The sequence below is a fragment of the Aptenodytes patagonicus genome, chromosome 1 (assembly GCF_965638725.1).
Source record: "Aptenodytes patagonicus chromosome 1, bAptPat1.pri.cur, whole genome shotgun sequence".
In the NCBI taxonomy this organism is placed as follows: Eukaryota; Metazoa; Chordata; class Aves; order Sphenisciformes; family Spheniscidae; genus Aptenodytes; species Aptenodytes patagonicus.
The window spans coordinates 4,054,424-4,077,992 of record NC_134949.1 but is presented as its reverse complement, the minus strand read 5'-3'; the positions used below and the strand labels follow the sequence as shown (position 1 = coordinate 4,077,992).

The 23,569-nt window shown below is 44.0% G+C and overlaps 1 protein-coding gene across 2 annotated transcripts in view; it reads left to right on the top strand.

Annotated features, from left to right (window-relative positions):
* SFMBT2 (Scm like with four mbt domains 2) overlaps positions 1–23,569 on the top strand; it is a 120,905-nt gene that overhangs the window by 37,472 nt on the left and 59,864 nt on the right. The window contains exons 5-6 of one of the 2 annotated variants that reach the window (XM_076349015.1): positions 14,707–14,795; positions 17,967–18,213. In XM_076349015.1, the coding sequence (XP_076205130.1) occupies positions 14,707–14,795; positions 17,967–18,213 (336 nt within the window). Of the gene's footprint in view, positions 1–14,706; positions 14,796–17,966; positions 18,214–23,569 lie in introns of those variants that run through there. The other variant, XM_076349103.1, reaches the window with a different exon arrangement.

Here is a 23,569-nt window from a genome sequence, read left to right as displayed (position 1 = left end):
ATTTATGTAGAAACAAAGAAGCCAAAAAACTCAGAGGAAACATTGTGTGCTGAAGATGAGATTAAGCGCTCACAAACCAGCTGAATGAACCATGGCTCTGCACTAAGATTTGGGAGCCTTCAATTTAGCAGGGAAGGCATTTGGGTTCATCAGAGCATCGTCATCTCCAGTCAATGTGTCCCAGAGTGATGGAGAAGCTAAAGTTTTAGAATTCAAAGGAAGCTTGCAGCACTGTGGAAAAGCTGCTGGCATTTCAAACCCTGCAACATGTCGTTATTCTCATTTCAGATGATGCCTTGCATAGTGTTCCACGTTGATCTTGGATTCAGATCTAAACTCTTCAAAGTTTGGAGGATGTTTTTGATCCTGGGATTTATGGTTCAAGCCCTTTTCTAATTTCGAGTGAGGAAAACACATGTTTAGCAAGCGCAAAATGAGCCTTGATGGAGTATTTCTTTGATGGTGTTGCGATGATGATTATGAATTTACATCTTGTGCATAGGATGTTAAGCACCTCATGGGGCCTGGCTGTGCTTAGACTGTACCATTAATTCCGGGAAGGATGCATGATGAATGCTCATAAGGCCCCCCTTCGTTCTGATTTGTGGCGCTTACGTCACGCAGCCAAGAGGCTCCAAAATGATTAAATGGGATTTGATCATTAGAAGCTGGCAATACAATTCTGATTAATTACAGAACGCGCTGCAAAGTGCGAAATGAGGTTTTTTAAACATATGTTTCTGCTTTGTGGGGTGTCAGAAGGTGAAGTCGTGGTGAATGAGGCTTGTTGGCTATTTCTGTGATCATTTGGGAGCGTGCTGGCTCACTCTTGAGTCATGTGGGTGGTTAGATTTCCAGTATTGTCCCATGCTCTGGGCATGAGCAGTGAGATTTGGGGAGAACCATGGGCAAATCCTTAAATTAGACCTAGTGCATCCTGCTTTGCTGCTTGTACCTCACAGTGCTGTTCCTCACCAACTCGAGCACCATGGCACCGGCCTCCCGCCTGAGTCCTGCCAGGGTTTTTCCCCAAGGTATCCCTTTGCCTCTCATCTCTGAGATGCAACTTTGCCCTTGGGTTGCGGGTCCAGGCTGAAACTAGTAGTGGCTTGTTTTTCCTTTCAAATCACTGCTCATGTCTTCAAACGAAGACACGGTTTGAGACTGCCAGTCTGTGGCCATCCAGCCAGGGCCATGTTTCACCTGCCTGTAGCCATAACACCCAATAATCTCAGATAATGTGAGAGCAGATGCTTAAATGTTAGATACGTTTTGTAGGATGAGGTGGATCTAGACTTGTAGTGTCTGTCTAAAAGCAGAAAAAGCAAAAAATGTGCTTTTGGCTGTTCGCTGGGTCTCATGCACATCTGGTAAATTTGGTAATAGAAAAAAACCCCTTTAACCATTAACCAAAATTGGCATCTTTTTTTTTAATTTTTAATTGACGTTTCCCACCAGAGCTAAGAAAGGGTTGTCTTAATTATTCTTCTGTAGTGTATTAAACAATACAATGCATATAATAAACTGCAAGCGCATATAATAAACTGCAAGCATCATCCCCACTACTTCTCATCTTGGTGTAGAAGGTGGAAAATGAAAAAAACCCAAACAAACCCAGAATGGATTTCTTGGACATTAAGTTCCTCTATATGTCTTCTATGTTTTGGTGCTTTTGTTCATAGTGGGTATTTGCTGTAGACTGTTGGCATTGCCAGGGAAAAGAGGTAATTGTGCAGTGAGCTGGTTTATGCTATATGTAAGAACATTGTACTGCTGCAAATTCGTTGCATTTTACAGAGCTGTCTCCAAAGAATAGCCTTCGGAAAGCGACGACGGGATTTCGAAGTGAGAAAAGGCACTTAGTATGTGAGATAATTGGATAGAGTTTGGAGGCATGAGGTCAGAGCCTTGGGCACAATATTTATACTACAATGACATCCCCTTACAGAATGGCCCATAACTTTTAGATGTTGTTATGCCACAGAATCCATTTGGGGCCGGCCTGTGAGATCCCAAAGAGATAGGGCATAAAAGTGCCTCTCGTGTCCATTTGCAAAGGCGAGCCAAGGGGAGCACGTTTGGCATTTGGATCAGGATCAGGTACTCTCCAGACCTCCTTTCCTCCACTAGCTCTACTTTCTAGCATCAGAGAGATCTGGTGCCATGCAGTATTATGTGAAAGGCCCCCATACTAAGTCATAACAGCTATTGGCATGGTCCGGTGTGTGCCCAACGGTGGTCAGAGATACTAACTCAGGGTATGAACCAAGCTGATGGCTACATTGCAATAGTTCTGGCTATGGGTATGAACGCTAACTTGGATGGGGGTTTGTCCAGGAATTACTGCATTTTGCTTTGTAGACATACCTTTTTCCTCTTTCTACATTTCTCTTCTGGAACTACACAGGGAGCATATGAAGTGCATATAGCATATGAAGTGCTATACGTAGGCTTTATCAGGGTGATGATGGGCAAGCAGCACGCATACATGCTCCCTGATGGCTTTCGAAGCTTTTAAATCGGGATTTTACAAAGTGTCTGTGCATCTCTGTCTACCTGCGACAGCAAATCTCGGTGCCTGCAAAGATGACTAAATGCCTTCTTGGTTTTCACCCAGAGGGGCTACAGCTTGGAAGCAAATAGCTGTGCAACTACCCGCTAAGTGCAGTTTGTGCAGGGAATCTGGTGTATGTGCCTGCGTCTCATATAGGCACACACATAACCCATCTCCTGCAGTCACACTCTGAGGTCTGTGACCTGGGCTGCTTCTGAGCACTTTGGTTAAGGTGCTGATTTTGCCTGGAAAACAGAGCTCTTAGAATCTTATTACTTTTTTTTTTATCTCTATGGGACAAAAATGGGTTTAGAAATTTCAATCAAAATACCAGGTTCTCCCCCTCCCTGAATGCTCCAGAACTGCTGATTTGACAAGGTGTTCATTAAGACTCCTGGGTCTGGAGATTGGGATTTGAGCTCTCATCGCACATGATACACCTCTTCTGCGCATTGAGCATGGCGCTTAACGCAAGCGGAGGAAAAAATAATCAAGGAACGTTATGTGGAGGCTTGGGGTTAAATGGTGAGAGCCGTGGAGTTTGGATGCTCATTTTCACAGCGAGCCGTCACCCTAATGGACATTGATACTAATGATGGAGGAACCCCTATGGTTATGTGGCTTGTTCAGTGCTTTCAAACGCTGGGCATTGCCTGGCTTTCAGAAATACCTTCCAGGAACTCCATCTGTGTGTGTACATGTCCGAGATCATTTAAGTCAGCCATTCCTGCTTAATTTCTAATGCTGTTGTTGATAACAATGAAATTTAGTTACCTTGTACCTAGAATTGCATTGGGCAGGGAGCAATGTTGTCGCTACGCGTAAAGAGTGTACAGTCTCTGTTTAGGTAGGAGTGAAGGTGAAAAATTTTGGAGAAGTAGAAGCTGCTTCCTCAGAGAGAAACACTGTGACCTTTGTAGTTTTGCATCAGGTTTCCTCCTAATTTATTGCGTAGGTAACTGAGAATAAAATTGGCCCTTTTTCACCACGTTGAATGCTATAGCAAAATCGGAATAATCAGCCTTCGTTCATGCCTGCAGATACAAGAGAACAGTTAACTGACCCAAGTAAAAATGTTTGTGTCTGGAGGATCTTTTGCGTTCCCGAGCAAGTTGCCAGGCGGCTGCTCTTCCCAGTTCGTGGTGGTGTAGTGGGGGCGTTTCTGTTGTTTGGTACCTAGTCTGCATTGCAAGGTTTCAGAATTGTGTTCCAGGTGAAATTAACGTAAAAAAAAACTTTAAAAAATAAGTAAATAGGGTTATGCATGGTAAATGCTCTGAAAAGTTGAATGCTTCATCCTTGAATACCACTCTGTTGAGGCTGGATGGCCGCAGGTGACTTGTAGTTATGTTGAGGGACCAGGTGAATGAATTGGTTGCACCCTGCAAGGCTGGGGCTGGGAGGAGATGAGTTTCCCTCACCTCTTGCAATCTCCCACCTGTGTCTTGCTCTCCCTCCTCCCCAGTTCCCATACTCCCAAGGGAGAGCAGTGCTGCATCTCGGTGGTCCCTGGCTGTGCTTGCATGAAGCCTTCTTACGGCGAAGGGACGTGACAAGTATAAATAGAGCTGATAAATTTGCTGCTGTTCTTTATCTGCATAATCTGATTGCAATTGATAAATAATGCCACCAAGACAGAGCAGAGCTGCTTCCCATTATCAACACACCTCTCCTTTTTATCCCTTTTTTTTTTTTTTTTTAATTTTAAATAATCCAGTGCAAGTAGAGTATTGACTTTAACTGAAGGGAAGTAATTAATCGCAGTACTTATGAGTAGATCATTTACTGCAGCTTGCATGCAGGATGGGTACCTGAGGCCGTTGTACTCAGTCAATCAAGGCAGGCTGATACAGGTTAATGGCACTCGGGTCACCATGCTGTTGGGATTTATTAGGCAAATTTCTCTTCTGATCTTGGACAGTTTAACTTGCAAGCAGAAAGCCATAGCAGCGGGCTCTCAAGAAGAGTGTGTTTGTTTCCATAATGTTGTGTTTGGGGTGAAGGCAGCTGAACCTACTGTATGGAAGTGCCTCAGCAGTTGCTGGTGGTGACCCTCCTGCCAGTTATTTCTTGTATGGCAAAGTGTCTTGCTAGGCTTCCTGAGCTGCAGTGAGTTAATGGGGAGGATTGCTGCAGGATCTTGCATCGTTCAAAAAAAATAACTTCAGTGTAATAGCACCCACTCAACCTGTCTGCACACACACGTGCTTTTCTCCCACAGCACCCCACACCCACGTCCTTTCCTTCTTCCACCCGCAGTCCCCACAGCTGGGTTGGAGACATAGCACAGGCCAGAGCAAGCTTCAAGAAATGAAAAGCAACTCCCAAACCACCCGCTGCTTTTTTTATTGTTAAAAAGATAACAGTTAAGTAAAAACTAGAGAAAACCGAGGGGAATAGCGTGTATGTCTGTGAAGGACTCAAAGGATGGTAGGAAGTAAAGTCTTCTGTGGACAGCGAGACAATTTTTTGTACGTGAACTTGCTCGTTTTGACTGAGAGAATATAAGTGGATCATTTCTGGAAACCTCGAATGGCAGCAGGAAGGATAACAGTCGCATTATACTGAAATTCAGTGTAATTGCATAGAAAAAAACTATAAGGGAATTCTTCAGGTGCAAACCTGCAGCGTGTGTTCATGCCTTTCTTAATTTTTACTTCTCTTTACTTTTTCGAATCAAGGGGTGCTCTTGTATGCAGAATTGGGTGTGCAAGGATTAAAGTCTGTGCATTGGCCCTTTCTTGGGTCATGACCGTAAAAAGTGCAGCATGGGTAGTCAGAATTCTCTTGTGAATGGGATCAGGGTGTTTTACGTAGCCTGAAAAACAAGAGTGTGTCAGGTATTTTGAAGACAATTAAAAAACCATGCAGAATATTCTTACTATATGAAGTAGATCATGTGGGCTAAACAATTAACATTAATTTGAAGTTTACACTTTCTCGGTTGTATTTATAAAAGAAGTTAGATAATTAACAGTTATAAGATCTAGTAGATGATAGCTTAAAGCAGCATCTTCTAACAGTGTACAAGAGCTACTCGCTCTCCTACAGATATCACACTTCCTTTGAACATCTGTTTATTAGCCTGTTGTAAATTCGTGTGAATGGGACCACAATGTACTGCTGACTCCAGGACTGTATTTTGAGCACATGTATTCTTTGATGGACAAGTTGCTTATAACTTCTGGTTTCCATGAAAATCCCCTAAATATAATATTTTCTTTGAACGCTTTCCGTATTTAAGACAGGTGTATAGAAGGTGATGCCTGAGCTCTGAAGTTGATTTCTCTTGATATTTATGGCTGCATCATTAGGAAATCAGATCAACAGCTTTTGAGGCACTTTTTTTTTTCTTTTTTGGACACCATTTTCATTATTTTGTGATCCAATTCAAACCGCGGAAGTTCTGTGAGAACAGAAGATTCTTGAAACTTCAGACAAAGTAAGTTGTCTGAAGATGTCTCCAGCCCCATTTGGCTTTTTCCAGGGAGCCCGCAAAAGAATCCAAAACGAACAGTTGTTTTTATAGAAAATGCCATTAAATCACTAAGTAGCTTTTTTTAAATCTATTTTTTATTTATTTTGGAAATGCCTACTGGGGGATCTGGCTTTGTAGGGTATGCGGCAGAGGATGTTCCCTGCCCTGGAGGACTTGGGGAGGGTTCAAAAGCAGCGTAGGCACAGCCTGAGCCCTTTGCTTAGGGGCACAGGAGCAGGGACAGCACTCACACCCCCACCCTATTTTCACATCCAGTCTGGTTCACAAGGACGTATATAGTTCAGTAAGCCGAAGGAAAATGTGTGGATTCAACCGTTTTCTGTCAAAATGCTTTTTTATCAAAATGGAAATATTTTGTGAGAACATGTCAGTTTTGACAAATTGTTTTGATGGGTGAAGTCTAAACAAATTGTTTTAGCGTTCTATGTTATTTTGATATAAAGACATCTCATTTTGATTCTATCATTTAGACCTTTATAACATAGTTATAACATTTATATGTGAAGACTTTTATAACATAAATATTGCATCAAATGTGTGACAAGTTTAAAATAAAATATCAATGTTACAAGGTTTCTATATTTTTGCAACATGCTATATAATATCTGTATATAAACTTTTGAACACCCTGAATTACTTCTTTAGAAAATTCATTTTTTTTATGAGATCCTGATATTTTAGTTTATTTCATAATGAAGTGACAAGAATTGCCCAGGTCCTGTCCAGCTATAATTCCTCTTTGTTAACCGTTTTTTGTTCATTCCAATCCTAGGAAGGAGTTAAATTTTTAATAGTAAGAATTGTTGCCACAATGAGAGTGTTGTCGCTTAGCAGATTTATCCCAAAGATTTTAAACCATTTTATAAAGCTGTTTAAGAGGCTGTTCTGCACTTCGCATATGAGAAAATTGAAACTATCTTGTTTAGAGGTTGATGGGGTCCAGTGGGGATTCTCCAGTAGAGGTGTCGACAGGTTGCTGGTGATCCTGGGTTATTTAAAAAAACCAAAAACAAAAACAACAGAAAAAACCCAACATGAAAAAGCATTTTTTTTCTAATGATTTTTTTTTTTTTTAAACAGTATGGACAAAAATGAGCATAATTGGATATTATCACTTGTCTTGGGCCCCGTTACCGGTGGCAGCAGCTCGGGTCCTCTCAGACAGGCTGGTGTTAGGTTGTCCTCATGCCTGCAAGTTTGCACTCAACGTGCTCAAATGGTAGGTAGATAGATGGGCATAGGTATTCAGTCATGCATGATGTATTATTTTGTATTACCGTGCGTTATTTTGAAGCAGTGGCACGCTACTCGCGCAATGGTCCCTGGTGGCTGGAAGCATGGTCTTGGCCCGCTCAACCTCTGTTTGTGCTTCTTATGCCTTCCCTTGTGGCTGGGAAGGGCAAGGGTATCCACGGGGTGCGTAAAGGTGTTTCTGAGGAGTAGCTTATTTAGGTGCTGTAAGTCAGTAAGGTATTTGTGCTACTCTTTGTTTCTTTTACTGAACGCGGCAGTTCAAATTCCTGAGTCTTGCTCTTGTCAATCAAGGGAGTGGTTTTGGGGGAAAAAAACCCAATCATAAAAAGCCCCCCCCCCCAAATAAAAGTGCATGTTCTTTCCATTGTCTTCTCAGTCTTTCCGATTTCAAGGTTTTTCCTGCGCTTTGCAGTGCAAAAAAAAAAAAAAAAAAAAGTAGAAAATGAGGATTTTCCTATAAACCCATGACCCTGGGAGAAATGGCTTTAAGAGAAACAGCAACTACTAGGAGACTGGATAAAATCCCAAGAGTTGGTAATGTGATAATAGTATCTCTTACTCATTGAATGGAGAGCCTATGACTCAGTGGTTTCATGGGACTGTAAATGTTCTTTTAATCTCTTATTTCTCTAGAGAGGCAGATAAATCTGAACCCATTATACGCCGTGGCTGGGCACAGAGATTTACAGGTTTGCATGGGCAGGCGGTTGTGCACCAGGCTCTCAGGCGCACGGGTAGTGGGATTACAGGGGATGTGGTGATGCAGGGTGTGCAGTGCTCTGGCCTTTTCCAGCTGCTGTTTGCATGGCTTTCATGGTCAGCACACACAGTGCAAGGGGAAAGGGCTGTTTTTGAGCAGCTGATGGTGAAAAACCTGGTGCACGGTGAGCGATGGTAATGGTACTTTGCACATGAACCACTGACCGGGTTGCAGCAGCCCCTGCTCCTCAGCTGCTGCCGCGGTACCCGGGTTTGGAGCAGTCAGCTCCAGCCACAACCCGGAGTCGTTTGCTTGGGAAAATGAGACGAATGAATAAAAGTGAGAAAATGGCAGGGGGTGGAAAGGGGAGAGAGGAATGGGAGTCAGAAAGACTCTACTCGAGGTAGAGAAAGAAGTGGGAAGAATTATTATTATTTGAGGAATAGTGGCCAGTGAGGAATAGTGTGGCCAGTAGGAGTAGGGAAGTGATCGTGCCCCTGTACTCGGCCCTGGTGAGGCCGCACCTCGAATACTGTGTTCAGTTTTGGGCCCCTCACTACAAGAAGGACGTTGAGGTGCTGGAGCGTGTCCAGAGAAGGGCAACGAGGCTGGTGAGGGGTCTGGAGCACAAGTCTTATGAGGAGCGGCTGAGGGAACTGGGACTGTTCAGCCTGGAGAAAAGGAGGCTGAGGGGAGACCTCATCGCTCTCTACAACTACCTGAAAGGAGGTTGTAGCGAGGTGGGTGTTGGTCTTTTCTCCGAAGTAACAAGCGATAGGACGAGAGGAAATGGCCTCAAGTTGCGGCAGGGGAGGTTTAGATTGGATGTAAGGAAAAATTTCTTTACTGAAAGAGTGGTGAAACATTGGAACAGGCTGCCCAGGGGAGTGGTGGAGTCCCCATCCCTGGAGGTATTTAAAAGACGTGTAGATGAGGCGCTTAGGGACATGGTTTAGTGGGCCTGGTGGTGTTGGGTTGACGGTTGGACTCGATGATCTTAGAGGTCTTTTCCAACCTCAATGATTCTATGATTCTATGATTCTAATATTGGGTGCGATCTGTTTTTTGATGGAGTTCAGCCCTGTGGAAGGGGAGCTCAGTTTTTTTTAAACTGTACCATCGCATCTGCGGAAATAAATAGAGTCTTGTTGTGGAAGGGTCCTTTTTCTTTCTAATTTAAGGATCTGCTGTAATATCTGCCAAACTGGAAGCTACTCTCTGAAATGAATATTTTTCATTGAAGGAGGCAGGAGGGCTTTGTATTTTCCTCCGGGAGACACAAAAGTAGTATGCTGCAAAGACTGTAGTGGAGCACGCATACTTGGTTTTTACTTTTGCAGGTGTGGATAATTTCACCGAGGTCTATTAGGAGGAGGCAAAGCCTTAGCTCAGCCTCAACCAGCCCAGCCCAGTGCCGAGTCTGGGAGTTGGTGCACCACTACAACTGTTCCTCAGGAATTGGGGAGAGAAATGTGGCTCTTTCTGAGGTCTTCTTGTGGTGATCTAGATCCAGATGGATTTTCCTCTCTGTGCATTTAGTCCTGCATGAATGCAATCTGGAGCAGAGCTATTGGGTCTGCTATGGATATACCTTGGCCCAGCAACGTGCAGATTTGGCGTCTGTTTTGGGCTGCTTTGCTCTGAAGCAGGTGGTTCTGTGGCATTTTTATGGCAGGAAGACGCTTTAAAGCCTCTGGCCTTGGAGCTGCAGAGGTGTGAAAACAACCACACACGCCGGCTCCAAGATGAACTGAACCCGATCCAAAGGAAACAGGCACATCTGCGTACACAAGCTGCAGCTCCAAACGGGGCTGCGGTGTCGCCTGCTAAACCTGGAAAGAAAAGTAGTTAGAAGAGCACTGGCATTTTGGGAGCACCTCTTCGTGCGATGCATGCCTTGTGTTTGGGCTGTACTGTGCCTAATATGGTGCAAGCTCTGACCGATGCTTTTTCCATGGTGAAAGCGTTGCTAATGCCTGTCTCCTCTCTGGATTATCTTGTGTTTAATCATTCAGTTCAGCTCACGCTGCGGCCTTTGCATCGGTGGGATCACTAAACTGAGTCTTTTTTTTTTTTCCTGTTACCATGTCTCTGCTTCTCTTGAATCATTTCCTCTCACTATGATAAATTTGATGGCACTTGGCCCCCAGGGTCTCAGACCGTTGCACAATTTCATGTTGGTCACTTCTCTGCACAGTGACCCCGTGCAGGACCACGGGACTGGCACTAAGATGGGTCTGTTACTCATAGCGACAGTGGGACTCTTGGCCAAGCTGTGTCTTCATAGAGTATCAAAGCCTCATGCTCTAGAGGACCAGTCAGTGTGATTACGTTACTGTTGTCTTGGTCAAGCAAGCCATCGCTGCTTAGGATATAATTTCCAGAGTAGCCTCAATGTAACTAGAATACCTCAAATGCTTTCTTGTCATTGGGCCTATTTGAGCCCCATTGTGGTGTGGGCGGCAGTTCCTTTCCAAGGTGCCATCTTCACAGATGAGCTGTGCCTGGTGAGGGAAGGGTGGGTGTGCAAAGGGAGAGGTAGCTTTCAGTACTTACCCCTGCATGGAGAGGATTTTATGTATTGGTAAATGTCTTCCTCCCAGTTTTGTCAGCTCCCTGGATTGCGAAGAACAAGGGATGTTTCCTCCTATGCCATCCAGGCAGAAGTACCAGGGACTTTCTTACTATGAAGACTTCTTACCACCTTTTGAGTCAGTGCGGCTCAGTAAGAGCTAGGGTGGCATGAATTAGGGTGACATTAATTGTGTGCTTGTAAATTACCGCTTGTGCCCATCACACTTTGTGGTTGGAAGGGGCTCGTCAGAGTATTTCCATTTGAAGGTTTGTATTTTCCGTTTGAAGGACACATTTTGTCCTCTGTGGCTTTTGCCTTTTGTAGGAGGACCTACCTCCCTGCATGAAATGGTTCTCTCTGAACGGATTTGATGACGAGGTTTCTTTTGCTTTGTTTGTTGTGTGTTTCCCCTGCCTCCCACAGCACCACAGACGTTAGCTGAGATCCTGGGGGTGCGTTCAGCTTGACAGGTCCTGGGTGGGGGAACTTCACAGAGGTCTTCTGGGAAGACGGATCCATTGAAAGGTAGAGAAAAGATGGATATCTGAGCCCCATGGACCACTCCTGACTCACTGAGGTTATTTAAGGAAGGAAAAAATGTTTTGAAAGTAGCAATACTAGTGGAGCTTAGGTCCCTGTGGAACAGGATCCTTTGTCCTGTCCACCTTCCCATCCCACCGGTTGGACAGACAGCTGCAGATGGGCTCTAAAAGCAGAGTTCTTCCAGCCTGTCTGCAGGAGAGGTTCAATTAGATCTTTTCCTGTAGCTAACAAGCGAAAATGTGAATTAGTGATTGAAAATCAGTGCTTCAATTCACAGGTGCTGAGTCTGATACACCAGAGAAGCACCAGCATTTCTTAAGATAGATGCTCAGGTTGGGCACCCATGCATTACACTGCCAGCTATTCTCATTTACCCAGCGGATTTTCCTTTGTTTGAATATTCTTGTTTAACATTTTGCTTGGTCCTCGAAGGCTTTTGCAGATATCGTGATGATTTCGATTCACTTCGTTACTACTAAAAATTAATATTTGCATTGTAATGACTTGAACTGTAGTACTGAGAAGGCCGATTGCGCTCTGTAGGCATAGAAGAAAGTGCAAATCCCTGTTCCTGAAACTTCCACTGCAGTCTGTTCTTTCTCAGAGGTTTTCAGAGTCCCTTTATCTCACTGCAAAAGAAGAGTAAAATAAAGCAAAACACCAGATATTAGATTTGTTTGGGGAGGATGGCTCTGAAACCACTCAGGAACTGGGAGTAGCTTGTTTTTTCAGCTGAGTCTGTTTAGTCTGAAAACAAAGGTCACCTTGGCACTTTTGGACTTTGGAAGCCTGTAATCCAGATTTGAATGTGGAGAGGGACCCCATCTTATTTGGGTGTCAGAAAGTTGTGAGGTGCAAGTCTTTTAAAAAGGACAAGAGATTTTTTTTTGAGAGACATTAGAAGAGGGACAGACTGACAGACAGCAAGATCTGTGAATCGGGCACCGTTAAGACATCTCAAATCGGGCATCTGGAAACGGAGGCCCCCGAAATCTGTTACCAACTTTGAAGATCCTATTCCCGCCCCCCCTCCTGCCAGCTTTGAAAGTTCGAACCGTGTTCTTTTTATCACATTTGTCATTCCTTAGTAATGAAGCTCTGGCATTCAAAATTTGGCTGACAACTTTGTGGGTATGAGCCAAAATGAAGTTCAACTTGCACCTTTCCCTGATGCACCCAGTGCTGTTCGCAGCGAGAGGCAGAAGTCTGAACTAGAGGGACTCCAGACTCATTCATTACGGCAATTACTATCTTCTCGCTGATGCCAAAATTAAGCTTGTTTTCTTTATGCTAATGTAGGTGGACAGGAACTGATGAAGTGTACGCAACAGGAATGTTGAGAGAGAAAGTGCCATGTATAAACCATTTCTTCTCAGGCTATTCCTTCATCTTTAATAATGTAAAGGTCATAAATCTCCTGGAAATCATGTAAAATCAGTGCTGCAAAAGACTTAGAGCAGTGCCAGGCTAGCTTAGGTTTTATTTTATAGAGGCTCAAGTCCAGCACTTTAAAGTTCGCTAATTTTAAATACATTTAAATGCACTTCCAAAGTAATTTAGATCTATAAACTGAATGTATAGTTCAAGTGACATTGGGAGAACTGACTTTTAGGGAAGGAGCACAACTCAGAAATGAGGTCTGATGTACGGTCTGCTGGGCATGGCTTCCGTCTTTATCTGTGGCCAACTGTATGGATTGCATAAGGTATTTAGGGTATAAACTGAGTATGGGCCAGAGTCCAAGTGTGCCAAGCACCCACGCGGGAAGCAAGCCCAACCATGAGCATGTTTTGTGGCAAGTCATGTAGCTGTCCTTGGGCAAACCCGGTGCTCCCTCTTTGCATTTCTTTAATTCAGTGTTTGGCAGCAGATGGCTTGAGGCTGCATTTTGAGAAGGCTCAGGTTTGGTCTCCTTGTCCGGAGGTAACGGTGGCAATATTTGTGCTCACATTGCTGTTCGCATTTGCGGCCTGAAGTCCTCCTGCTCTAACCACTGAGATTGTACCTTCTCAGAGGTCCCACAGCTCAGGCTCTGCATCGTCAAGGCATTGCGGTAGCTGACACCCATCTCTGGGAAGGGCTGAGAAGTCACAGTCACCAAGCTTTTAAAACGTTCTGAAATCCCACCCTGCTTTGTGTGAAAACGCAAAGTGCTTCAGACTAGATTGCTCTTGGTTGACTAACGTGGTATTTCCCTAAAGTGCGGAGCAAAGGACTCCGCTTCCTTTGAGCAAAACATGAGGGCTGCTATCACTTAATCATTTTGGACCTCCACTGGTTAATTACAGCCCTTCCTGGCCTCCCCTATGGGGTAATGGTCTTTAAACCATGTATCCAGTTGTTTGTTCAGAATAAGTGTTTTAATTTTCAAATGCTTGTGCTTTTTCCCTTCTATAGGTGTTGCTGTGTTAGCAACATAACTATTACTGTTGGTTGTCCAACATACAAGTTAGACAGAGAAAAATGTTTCTGATGTAATTTAATTCCCATTTCCAGGCAGATGGAATTAAAGTCTGGTTTCTGATTGCAAATGCACAACGTGCTTGAAGAGGCATCTGAATCTCTGAAGCTGAGATTTGCTGAATTGCCTTTTGGTGCCCAACTTTTACTGATTTCAACAAGAATTGAACGAGAATTTGAATCCCAGAGGCAACACTTACACATTTCAGTTCAAATCTTACGAAACTATGTGGATACGGATCCCTAAAGTAGCACAGGCTTACAGTGTGTAGCTCAGAAATTATTCAAACTTTTTTTTGAAATTAAATAGACGTTCCTGATAAGTTCGTTAAGTCTTTCTTCTTGCAAGTATATTTGCTCGGCAGCTGGCATACGATGTTCTCAGGGTTGATTTTCTGCTTTGTGGGGGAAAGCACCTGGAGTTTTTGTTGTCCTGTCGAGGAACTAAAAGTTTGCACAGCTTTTTTTCTCTGAGGTCATTAGTGAACATACAAAGAAACTTTATGAATCGTATCTGAGCCTACATGGTGAGCAGGAAACAAATGGTTACACAAGCAGTGGCCGGTTTTGAGTGGGAGAGATGGAGATGATAAGCCATGCCTTGCAGATCGGTGTCAATGGCTACAGCGGAGCAACACCTTCCCTTATTTTGGGATGTAACCATGTGCGTGAGTTGCCCGAGGAACTGGACAACAAACCAGGTTTCCTCCTGGTCGGGATTGCAATTGCATCCGAAACTTTAGAACTGGTATTTTTTAGCGATAGGACAAGAGGAAATGGCCTCAAGTTGCGCCAAGGGAGGTTTAGATTGGACGTGAGGAAAAATGTCTTTACTGAAAGAGTGGTGAAACATTGGAACAGGCTGCCCAGGGAAGTGGTGGAGTCCCCATCCCTGGAGGTATTTAAAAGACGTGTAGATGAGGCGCTTAGGGACATGGTTTAGTGGGTGGTGGTGTTGGGTCGATGGTTGGACTCGATCTTAGAGGTCTTTTCCAACCTCAATGATTCTATGATTCTATGATTCTATGGTAAACCCCAAGGAGATGTTTCTAAAATACATGTGGCAAGTCCATCGCAGTCTGCTGTGCTAAGCGTTTCTTTTCTTTCCTCCCCCTGCCCAGCAATCAAAGATAAATACATGGACTGGACGGAGTTTCTCATACACGATTTGACTGGCGCCCGGACTGCACCCGCAAATTTACTGGAAGGCGTATGTATTAGATTGCAGTTTCTATCCGATCCGGTGTCGCGGTGTGCATGCTGCAGCAGTGTTTGCGCTCCCGACGCGTAGGGCTGTGTGCTTGCAGCGTCTGTGTGCCGGCAGCGGGGTCTGATCCAGCACTGGCCGAAAGTCGGTGGCAACGTTGCCTTGACTCCGCTGGCTCTGCGTCTGACCCAGTGATGGGTAGTTTGGTTTGCCTTTAGGCTGGAGGGTGGTACTTAGAAAGCTGGGTACTCAAAAAAGGCTGGGTGGTGCAGGAGAGCATGGAGGGAGTCCGTAGGAAGGGAGGACGCAGCCATTCAGTGCCCCGTTAGATCCACCAAACTGATAACCTGAGCTTTCAGGTCAGGACACAGGTTGGAGAGGGGGTTTAGCAGGTTGACGGGGAGCACTGTCAGATTTATGATTTATGTATATATGGAAATAGCTCCCCCAAGGACATTCCCTCCACCTAAACACAGCAGTCAGATTTAGCAGGGAAGTTGGGTGAGGTGGCCTCAGTCGTTGGTAGTCAGGAGAGAAGAAGGGTCTGGTTTTTTTAGATGCACCCATATGGCCAAGAGCCCAGTCTGTGCAGCATATTCACAGGGTGGCTTACACCTGGAGCAGCCTCAGCTTGCCTTGAGATCTTGGACAAAAATCCCGCAGATTCACCTTGAAACTGTGGGAGCAGGGCACCTTTTCCATTGGGACGTGCCCTGCTCTCCTGTGGATGCTGTGTGGACGTTTGGAGAGGAGACGGCCCGTCCTGCAGGAGATAATTCTCTCTGCCCCTCTGTATTTAGGCTGGGAATAAAGGCATACAGGCGGTTTACCTTTGTGTAAGCGCTCCTGTTGGCTTTTTGGAAGCAAGCGTGCATCCAGGCACCATTTTTGATCGTCTTGTCCCTGGTCACTCCCACCTGCCACAGCTGCATCCTTTTTCCACGTGCCTGCGTAGTACGAGCTGCCTGGCAGGGAGAATTAATAGCGTACCATCAGGGATTCCCCCCCCCCCCCAGGTCTGTTAGCCGAACAGGCCTTGCACTCCCCAAAATGATGCGCATCCTCAGGCCTGCTGCATCCCTGTTCCTGGACCACTCCCAGGTGGCACATGCAAAAAAGCCGGTGGTGTCCAACACCCATCTGCGGCGTACGGCAATGCCGTCGCGAACCTCTCCGTTCCCTTTCCGCAGGCAGAGAAAAGAGGCAGCCCCGGGCAGAAATGCAGAGAGGGAAAACAGTGCATTGGCTTGAAACAGTTGCTGACCCTTTTCTGGTGTTTTATGCAATATATGTGCTTAGTGCTGTCCGTGTCGTGCAATGTATGTAACCTCCTGTCAACAGATTTGCTGTTCTTGAGTGCTGCAGATTGTTGTTACGCTGTTAAATCAATATGTAGTGATACTTTTTTTTTTTTTACATGCTAGCTATGCATATAAAGAGTTCTTGCATTATGGTAAATGTTAATATTTCATGCAAGCCAATTATTAATCTTAGCCATTCAGTTCTCAGGGGTAAGTGAGAATCCATTGGCTTAAAATCTAGCACACAAATCAGAGAAGCAATATTCGCTTTTATACAGCCAGGGATTTATTATAAGTTAAATCATTACACCGTTGTTTCATATTAAAGAATGTTTTGTTGCAATGAAGCAGTTGTATGAGAGGAAAAAAACCATTAAAGTAGATTTCTATTATATTATTAAATTCTGACACTGCATTTTGCCATGAAATAATATTTGAAGAGATTATACAGGTGCTTGTAGCTTATACAATAGAGGAGTGGCTTATCATGGCAAACACATTGTTCTAAGAAATATCTGTTAATCATTGAGCTGGTTAAAACTGTACATGTGATAAGGTTATAGTTAATTTTAATTACATATTTTACCAAATTCTCATTCTGTTGCCTGCATTTCTGGCTTAAGAGAGATGTAGTCAATATCGGTTGCATTTCAAAATTTTGAATATTTTCAAAATTCAATATGAAAGAGAACTTTTTTGAAAAATAAGGCTTTTTCCTCTTTTTTTTTTTTTGGTAGCCACCCCTAGAAAGAACCATCCTGGACTTACTCTGATTTACAGAAATAGTATTTTAAAAAATACCTTGAAAGGTTTATATTGTTTAATTAAGTAGAAGTGGGACAAACACATGGGGGGGAAAAAAAAGTCCTTGTTTGAAATATATTTTGCTTGTGCTTAACATCTCCTTTGGGGACCAATACTCCCAGCTCTTGGGCTGTTTTTCAGTGCTGCTTTTAAAGCCCTGGAATCAAGAAATTGCATAAGAATTGGAACTTGCACTTAAAAAAAAAAAAAAAGAAGAAATCTAACTGTTACGTTAGTGGAGAAAAGCTTGACAACACAGCGATGCTCACAATCACAAAACAAAAACACTGAGCCCCTAAGGTATCGTTCTGCAAAGCATCTCATGGTTTTTTAATGCCTGCGGTTGGCAGCTTTGCAGGTGTAAAGTTAAGCACATGTGTAAATGGTTGCAAAACTGGGATCACAGAAAATACTGTATGTAAGCAAATAACCTCATTTACTGTGGTTTCTTGGGCGTGGTGGCTTGATCCAGCAAATCCTGTGTGCCTTGAGCTTTGATCCCAAGGCCACTGAAGCCGATGGGAGCCTGCCGTTGGCTTTGGGGTAACCACCATAGACTCTTGCGTCCATGGCAGTGGGGAATAATTTGCTCTACATGCCAGTAGGAGTGAGATAAGACTTTTGGTGGGAAGGATCAGTGCACGGAGGGCAATTTTAGGGTCACGCGCAAAATAGTTGCCTTTTAGGTAAATGCCAGTGTCCAGTCCTGTGATTGGTTCTTATCGGCTGCAATCAATGAGAATTTGGTTTGAAATCCTCCAATATAACTGGGCTTGAGTTGTTCAGGAGCATCCTAAGTGGATGTGCCTTATGAGCTGTTCCACCTTTTATTATTCTTTTTTTGTTGTTGTTGATGATGTCGGTTGAGAAATTAGCACAACTGTTGTTTTCTGTTTTACTTCTGAATTTGCACTTGGAAGACATTGGGTAAAATAGAAGAAGAACAGACTGTTTGCTGATCGCTTGGATGATGGTGTGAAAAACAAAAATAATCTTCTGCTGTCATCTGTTTCCTTGAGAAGTCTTCAAATAAAGTTTAAAATAAGGAGTTTTGCTTCTATTCAAACAGCCTCTGCGAGGAAAAAACCCTGTAGACCTCATTACAGTTGATTCCTTAATAGAGCTGCAGGATTCCCAGAATCCCTTTCAGTACTGGATAGTTAGTGTGGTTGAAAATGTTGGAGGAAGATTACGCCTTCGCTATGTGGGATTGGAGGAGACTGAATCCTATGACCAGTGGTTGTTTTACTTGGATTGCAGACTTCGACCAGTCGGTTGGTGTCAAGAGAATAAATACAGAATGGACCCACCTGCAGGTAAAGAGCCTCCTAAAAATACTGTCTCCCTTTGTGGCATTTACTGATGTTTTGAGATGCTCATGCAACCCATTTCGTCTTATCCAGCATTCACATTGCTTTTACAGTGGTTTCTACCTGTAACACAGGTGGCATGTGAAAGCCATCTAATTTGGGTTCAAAGTGGGTCAGGTAAACTGCATTAAATTTATTTAATAAATTCAGTTTAGCTTAGCTCACTCCTGGAAGGAAGCAGTGTCCAATAAAAGCAGCTTCGTGCATTGTTCCACCAAAAGGCAGAGCTGATGGGGACGGTCCAAGGATGTGCCTGCTTGCCCAGCCCTTTTCAGTGGCGTTTTAGTGGCCAGGTCTTCCTGGCCATACTGTAGGCATCCTGGTGGAGACCTCACTGGGAGCCAGTCTTCTGCTGTCCAAATCAAGTCCTAGGTGACACCTCTCAGCATATACTAGGCTCCATTTGCTGTCCCCTCAACCAAACACCTCTTGCCCGTTTGTCTTTCCGTGGCCACACACATTTCTCTTGGGTAGCAGTAGACCTCCATGAAATTTCCCAGGGCTGGAGAAAGTCTTTTGGGACCCTCATGGTCCCTCTAACACAGGTCTTTCATATTCTGCTGTAACATTGCTGTACATCTGCCAAGTGAGACCTGCCTTGTGTGTAACCAGTCAGAAAGTGCATTAGGGGTGCTGGGTTTGTCTGCCTGTCCATGTCAACCTGCCCATCAAGGGGTTATGGGATGTCTGTTGCTAGAAGCTAAGAAAATACTCCTTTGAGTAAGGATAGGTGGGTCTTTCAGATTTAAAAGACCACAGTTTTTGTCCTGCATTTTCTCCAAGGGAGTGAAGTCCTTGCAAGTATGTCAGACCAGACTCAACATCAGGAGACTGCGACTTAGAGAAGAAGCTCTCTAGAGTTGAGTGTAGTGTTCAAACCGGCTTGGAAGGAGGGAGATAGGGACTGCAGTTAGGCCAATCTGAGGTCAGAAACTGGAAGTCACAAATCCAGGGGCAGGAGAAGTATAAGGAACAGGAGCCAGGCAGAAGAGTCAGGCATGAGCAGGCTGGGCCAGGAGGTTGGGCAAGAGTAGAGTTTAGGGGTCAGCTGGAATCAGACTCCAAACAGTGGGACTGGGTTTGGCAAAAGGAGCAGGATCAAACCAGCAGGGCAAGAAGGAGTGCAAGGCTGAGTGTAGGGGAAAACAGGATTACTAAGGTATAGCAAGCAGGATATGGGCTGGGGACCACAGTACACAGCAGGGGCTCAGGGCTACTTGAAGCCCGCTGGAGAAATGCTTGCAGAGGCATTCACTGGCAGGTTCTGGGGCTGGCTTTGGAGATGTCCATCCAAGCTATACTCCATTACAGTGGGGGATGACTGGGAGGGTGAATTTTCTCCACCACACCAATAATACTGGTCAAAACTTTGTGAAAGTTTCTGGGCAGTTGGGTTTCTCTCTACTCAGGACATTTGGCTCTGCGTTGGTCTGACTTGAGTTGGCCAAGTTGGTTGAGTCAAGTTGGTTGACTTGTCTTGGAGTTAGGGATCTGGTTAAACATGACAGCTTAGACTGTTGCGTGCATGGTCTGCTTTGGGGCAGAAAGTGTGCAGCATCTGTATTTTTCATAAATACTTGGGGCCACAAAGCTGTTTGCCAAGTCCTGTGGAGCATGGCCCATATTTGTGAGCTGTTTACACCTCCAAGTTGGATGCCTGAGGACTGCTGTTTCCTTTGAGAAGTGCGGTGCTTTCTTGGTTAATACATAGGTTTTGGCCCAGCAGACCTATTCCGCCTTTTCCTGTGTAGGTGGATGACTTACACAGGTCTGTGCCTCATTTTCCTTGTGCTGTGGGTGAAGTTTTTCCATGAGTGTCAAATGATAGCAGAAAGGTAGCCCTCCTTTGGGTAGGTATTTCTGATGTGGCTTCTGTCCATCGCACCTGATTCGGAGAGGTTACCCCGATACATGCAATTGTCATGTTCACAAGTCTGTCTGAGTCTTGGGTCTAACTTGGGGTCTCGAATGCTTTTTGGAAGCGTGTGTTTTTCTTCACTGATAGGTAGGAATCAATGTTCCCCATCACTTCTAAATTAGATGCGAATGCTGGAGAGCATGAATATCACTCTCTTATTTTACACAGTATTTGTGTTAGAGAGAAACACTTTTTCATTGGCTGTCTTTGAACCCTCTTGGCCTGTATAGGTTTGGTGAATCAATACAGAAATGGCCCAAACGAGATTTGTGCTTCCTCTTTGTTTATTCCATTCTTTTTCTATTCTTTCCTCCTTTTATCCAGTTGTGCTTTTCCTTCTCTATGGATTCCTCCCCATCTCTTTTTTCCTTTTCATTTTTTAAGTTGTCTTGTCTCTAAACTTGTTGTTGGATTCTTTATTTGCTGAAGTTGTTTCTTCTCCCCTCTCCTTGATTTAAATGCTTTTAAAATTTCTTTCTCTTGTTCTCATCTGTCTTCATCTGATACCTCTTTCGTCTCCTTGGCATTTCTCTGGTCATTCACTTTTTGGTGAATGTTGTTATTAATGAATTCAATGCCCGAGATCTTCTTCCTGACTTCCATTGACTTAAATAGGTGGTCATTACTTTACATCTCCTAAAGTTGTGTCTCACAGGAGTTTGCTGAGAAAAGACCCTTTGGGTCTGAACTCTTCCATTTTCTCACAAGTCCTCTCCTGAACATGCCCCCAGGGATCTTTCTTTCATCCCCCCTTCTGGTCTACCCAGTTGTCAGGCTCTGCACTGCAGGAGGTAGCCAGTCAGAAATGGGAATCTTGAGTTGTTTCTGGAGGCAGGAATGCTGGTTGTTCCACTTCTGACATAGTGGACTATATCAGCCATTTGATGTCCACCTAACATCAACGCGTTCATAAAGCACAATGGATGAATAAAGCGTACGAGACAGTTGTGGTGTCACATTAACCCAGAGGAAGAAGAGGGAAAAAGCCAAGTGGCTGGTCTTAGGGAATCTCTTTCAAATTAAAGAGTCTGCAAAAGAAATCTGGGAGCAAGCAGGCAGGCAAGCAGTATTGAGTTGTCAGGGTGAGATGATGGCAGCAGAGAGCTCTAAAGAAACTCAGGGATGAAGCTACTAAACCACAAACTGTCAAAGGATGCAATTTCCTAAGGACCTCAGGGCAGGAGAGTGTGCCAGGGACACATCCCTGCCTGCTTACGTCCTTCCTAGTGGCTTCTGTAGTAAATAGGATTTGGACTAGGAAGACCTTTGTTGTGTGAAAGACCTAGGACGGACCTTCTTAGGAAAGAGAGACGGTCTGTGGGCAGTATGTTGGCTTTTTACACATCAGGGATTAAATTCACCTGCCGTAGCGTAGGCATCAAAAAGACAGTTCAGCATGAGCTATTGCTTTCTCTTTATGATCAGTGGAGAAAAGGGGATGCCTAAGACATGTCTAACATAGGTCAGATGAAATGACATCTTCATAAGCCTATTTTTTCCACTCAGGGTGGTTGAAAGCAACGAACGCAGACCTGGTTGTCTAACTTGAACATTTGAAGCCAGTTGTGGTGACTCCTTGATTGATAACAGGATCAGTCTTAGACTGTATATCAAAACTGTTCTGAATCTCCTCCGAAGAGATGTTGAGGACATGCAGCTCCTCCCAAATCAGGCTGCATGTTCAATTGCTATCAAATGAGGATGTTCAGTTATACATCGGTTCTGCAGGTTGTGAGTGCTTTGCCTACCCTTGACTTGGATGCTGCATATGCATCTTCAGCCTTTTTTCCCTTTTTGTCTGGGCGGTGATTTTCCTGTGTTGATCCACCTCTGGGACCTGCCGAGTTGGGTTTCACCTTGCACAGCAGTTTGAGGTCAGTTGTTCAAGATGCAGAGCATCTCATATAAAGGAGATCCCATGGATCCAAACATCTACAGTATTTTGGGTCTCTTTTCTGAAGCCGTCCACATCCTAGCGCCTGCTTGATGTACAAGAATGTGCAAGAGGGTCCTTAGGAAATAGTACCCTGGCTGTCTTCTCCAAATGGCAACTTTCAGGGGCTTTGTGTGTCTCGTGAGCCCTTTTAACTGAGGCAAAGGGGTCATAGCGTGTTTTCCCCTCAGCTGTATATCTGAATCCAAAATAAACCTCTTTGCTAGTGCAAATTGGCACAGGCTGCTTGACACAGAGCCGCCGATGATCTTGCCTCGACTGCTTATGCAGGAGGAGATCGTCTCATTTTATGTTACTTTCTATTTAAAGACAAATTGGCAGTCATTTTAATTACTCATTCCTTGTTAACCTAAATACAAATTGACACAGTACACTTTGTTCAATTACCTGCAACCCTATCACTTACACAAAATGCTTTATGCTCTTTCAACTGTGCGATTTAGTGTCCATATACTTGCCAGCATAAGCTAACTGCCACTAATTAAATGTGCATATGATACTACTTGCTGGTTATTGAAACCATTGGAGTTGTCTTTATCTCTCAAAGTTTGTTGACACTGCCCAAAAAAGTTGCTGCTTGTTTTCACTGATTTTGGGCAAAGTTGCCCAAAATGCCACTTCCTTCTTCTTTCCTATGCTTCACTGCCATCACGGTAGAAAACGAGGGTCTGTTTTCAGCTTGCTGTCTGGTGAGCAGGGGAGCATCCGGCAGGGTTTTCCAAAACTCAGACTTCTGGTAGTTGAAACAACAGGCTGGCTGCAGCTTGGGGCAAAATCATGTTGTATTGAATATTTCCCTGTTTGGCGTCATTTAAGCCAAAAAGGAAGAAACAAGGTGAGTCGTTTCCCTCCTGCCCTTCAAGCTGATCAGAGCTTCTGCCAAGTAAGGGAGAACTGGAGCAACGGGGCTATGAAATAATGAACAATTAGATAAAGAATGCACTTTTTAATTCTTGTGACTGCTGCACGTGCTGTAAACAACGACTTGAAATGTATATTCCCATTAATAAACAGACAGTTGAGGAATTCAAAATACAGCCCTGAAAGGTTAACATTTCCCTTTAAGTGTGTTTAAATTCATATGCATATCCTTGATGTCTGTTCTGAAGTAGCGAGGTTTGATATAGTGGAAGTATAAATACATCCACTTCCAGTGAGTGATTCTGCAAATCCTATTTTGATAAGGTCTTAAATCTGTTGAGGTCAGAGCATAAAATTCTCTTGTACCATCAGTGCTAGGTGAAAACAGTGCTTGCCAATTTCTTTTTTTATATATATTTTTTATTTGCTCCTTCAGAATTGTAAGATACAGCAGTAAATCTTTGCTAGCTAGTAAATATATATGGTTATTAGATGTACAGAATTTAAATGCAAATTGGGCCAAATTGAACTGTGATGTAAGTGTGTGTGTGTGAAGCCAAACTGACAAA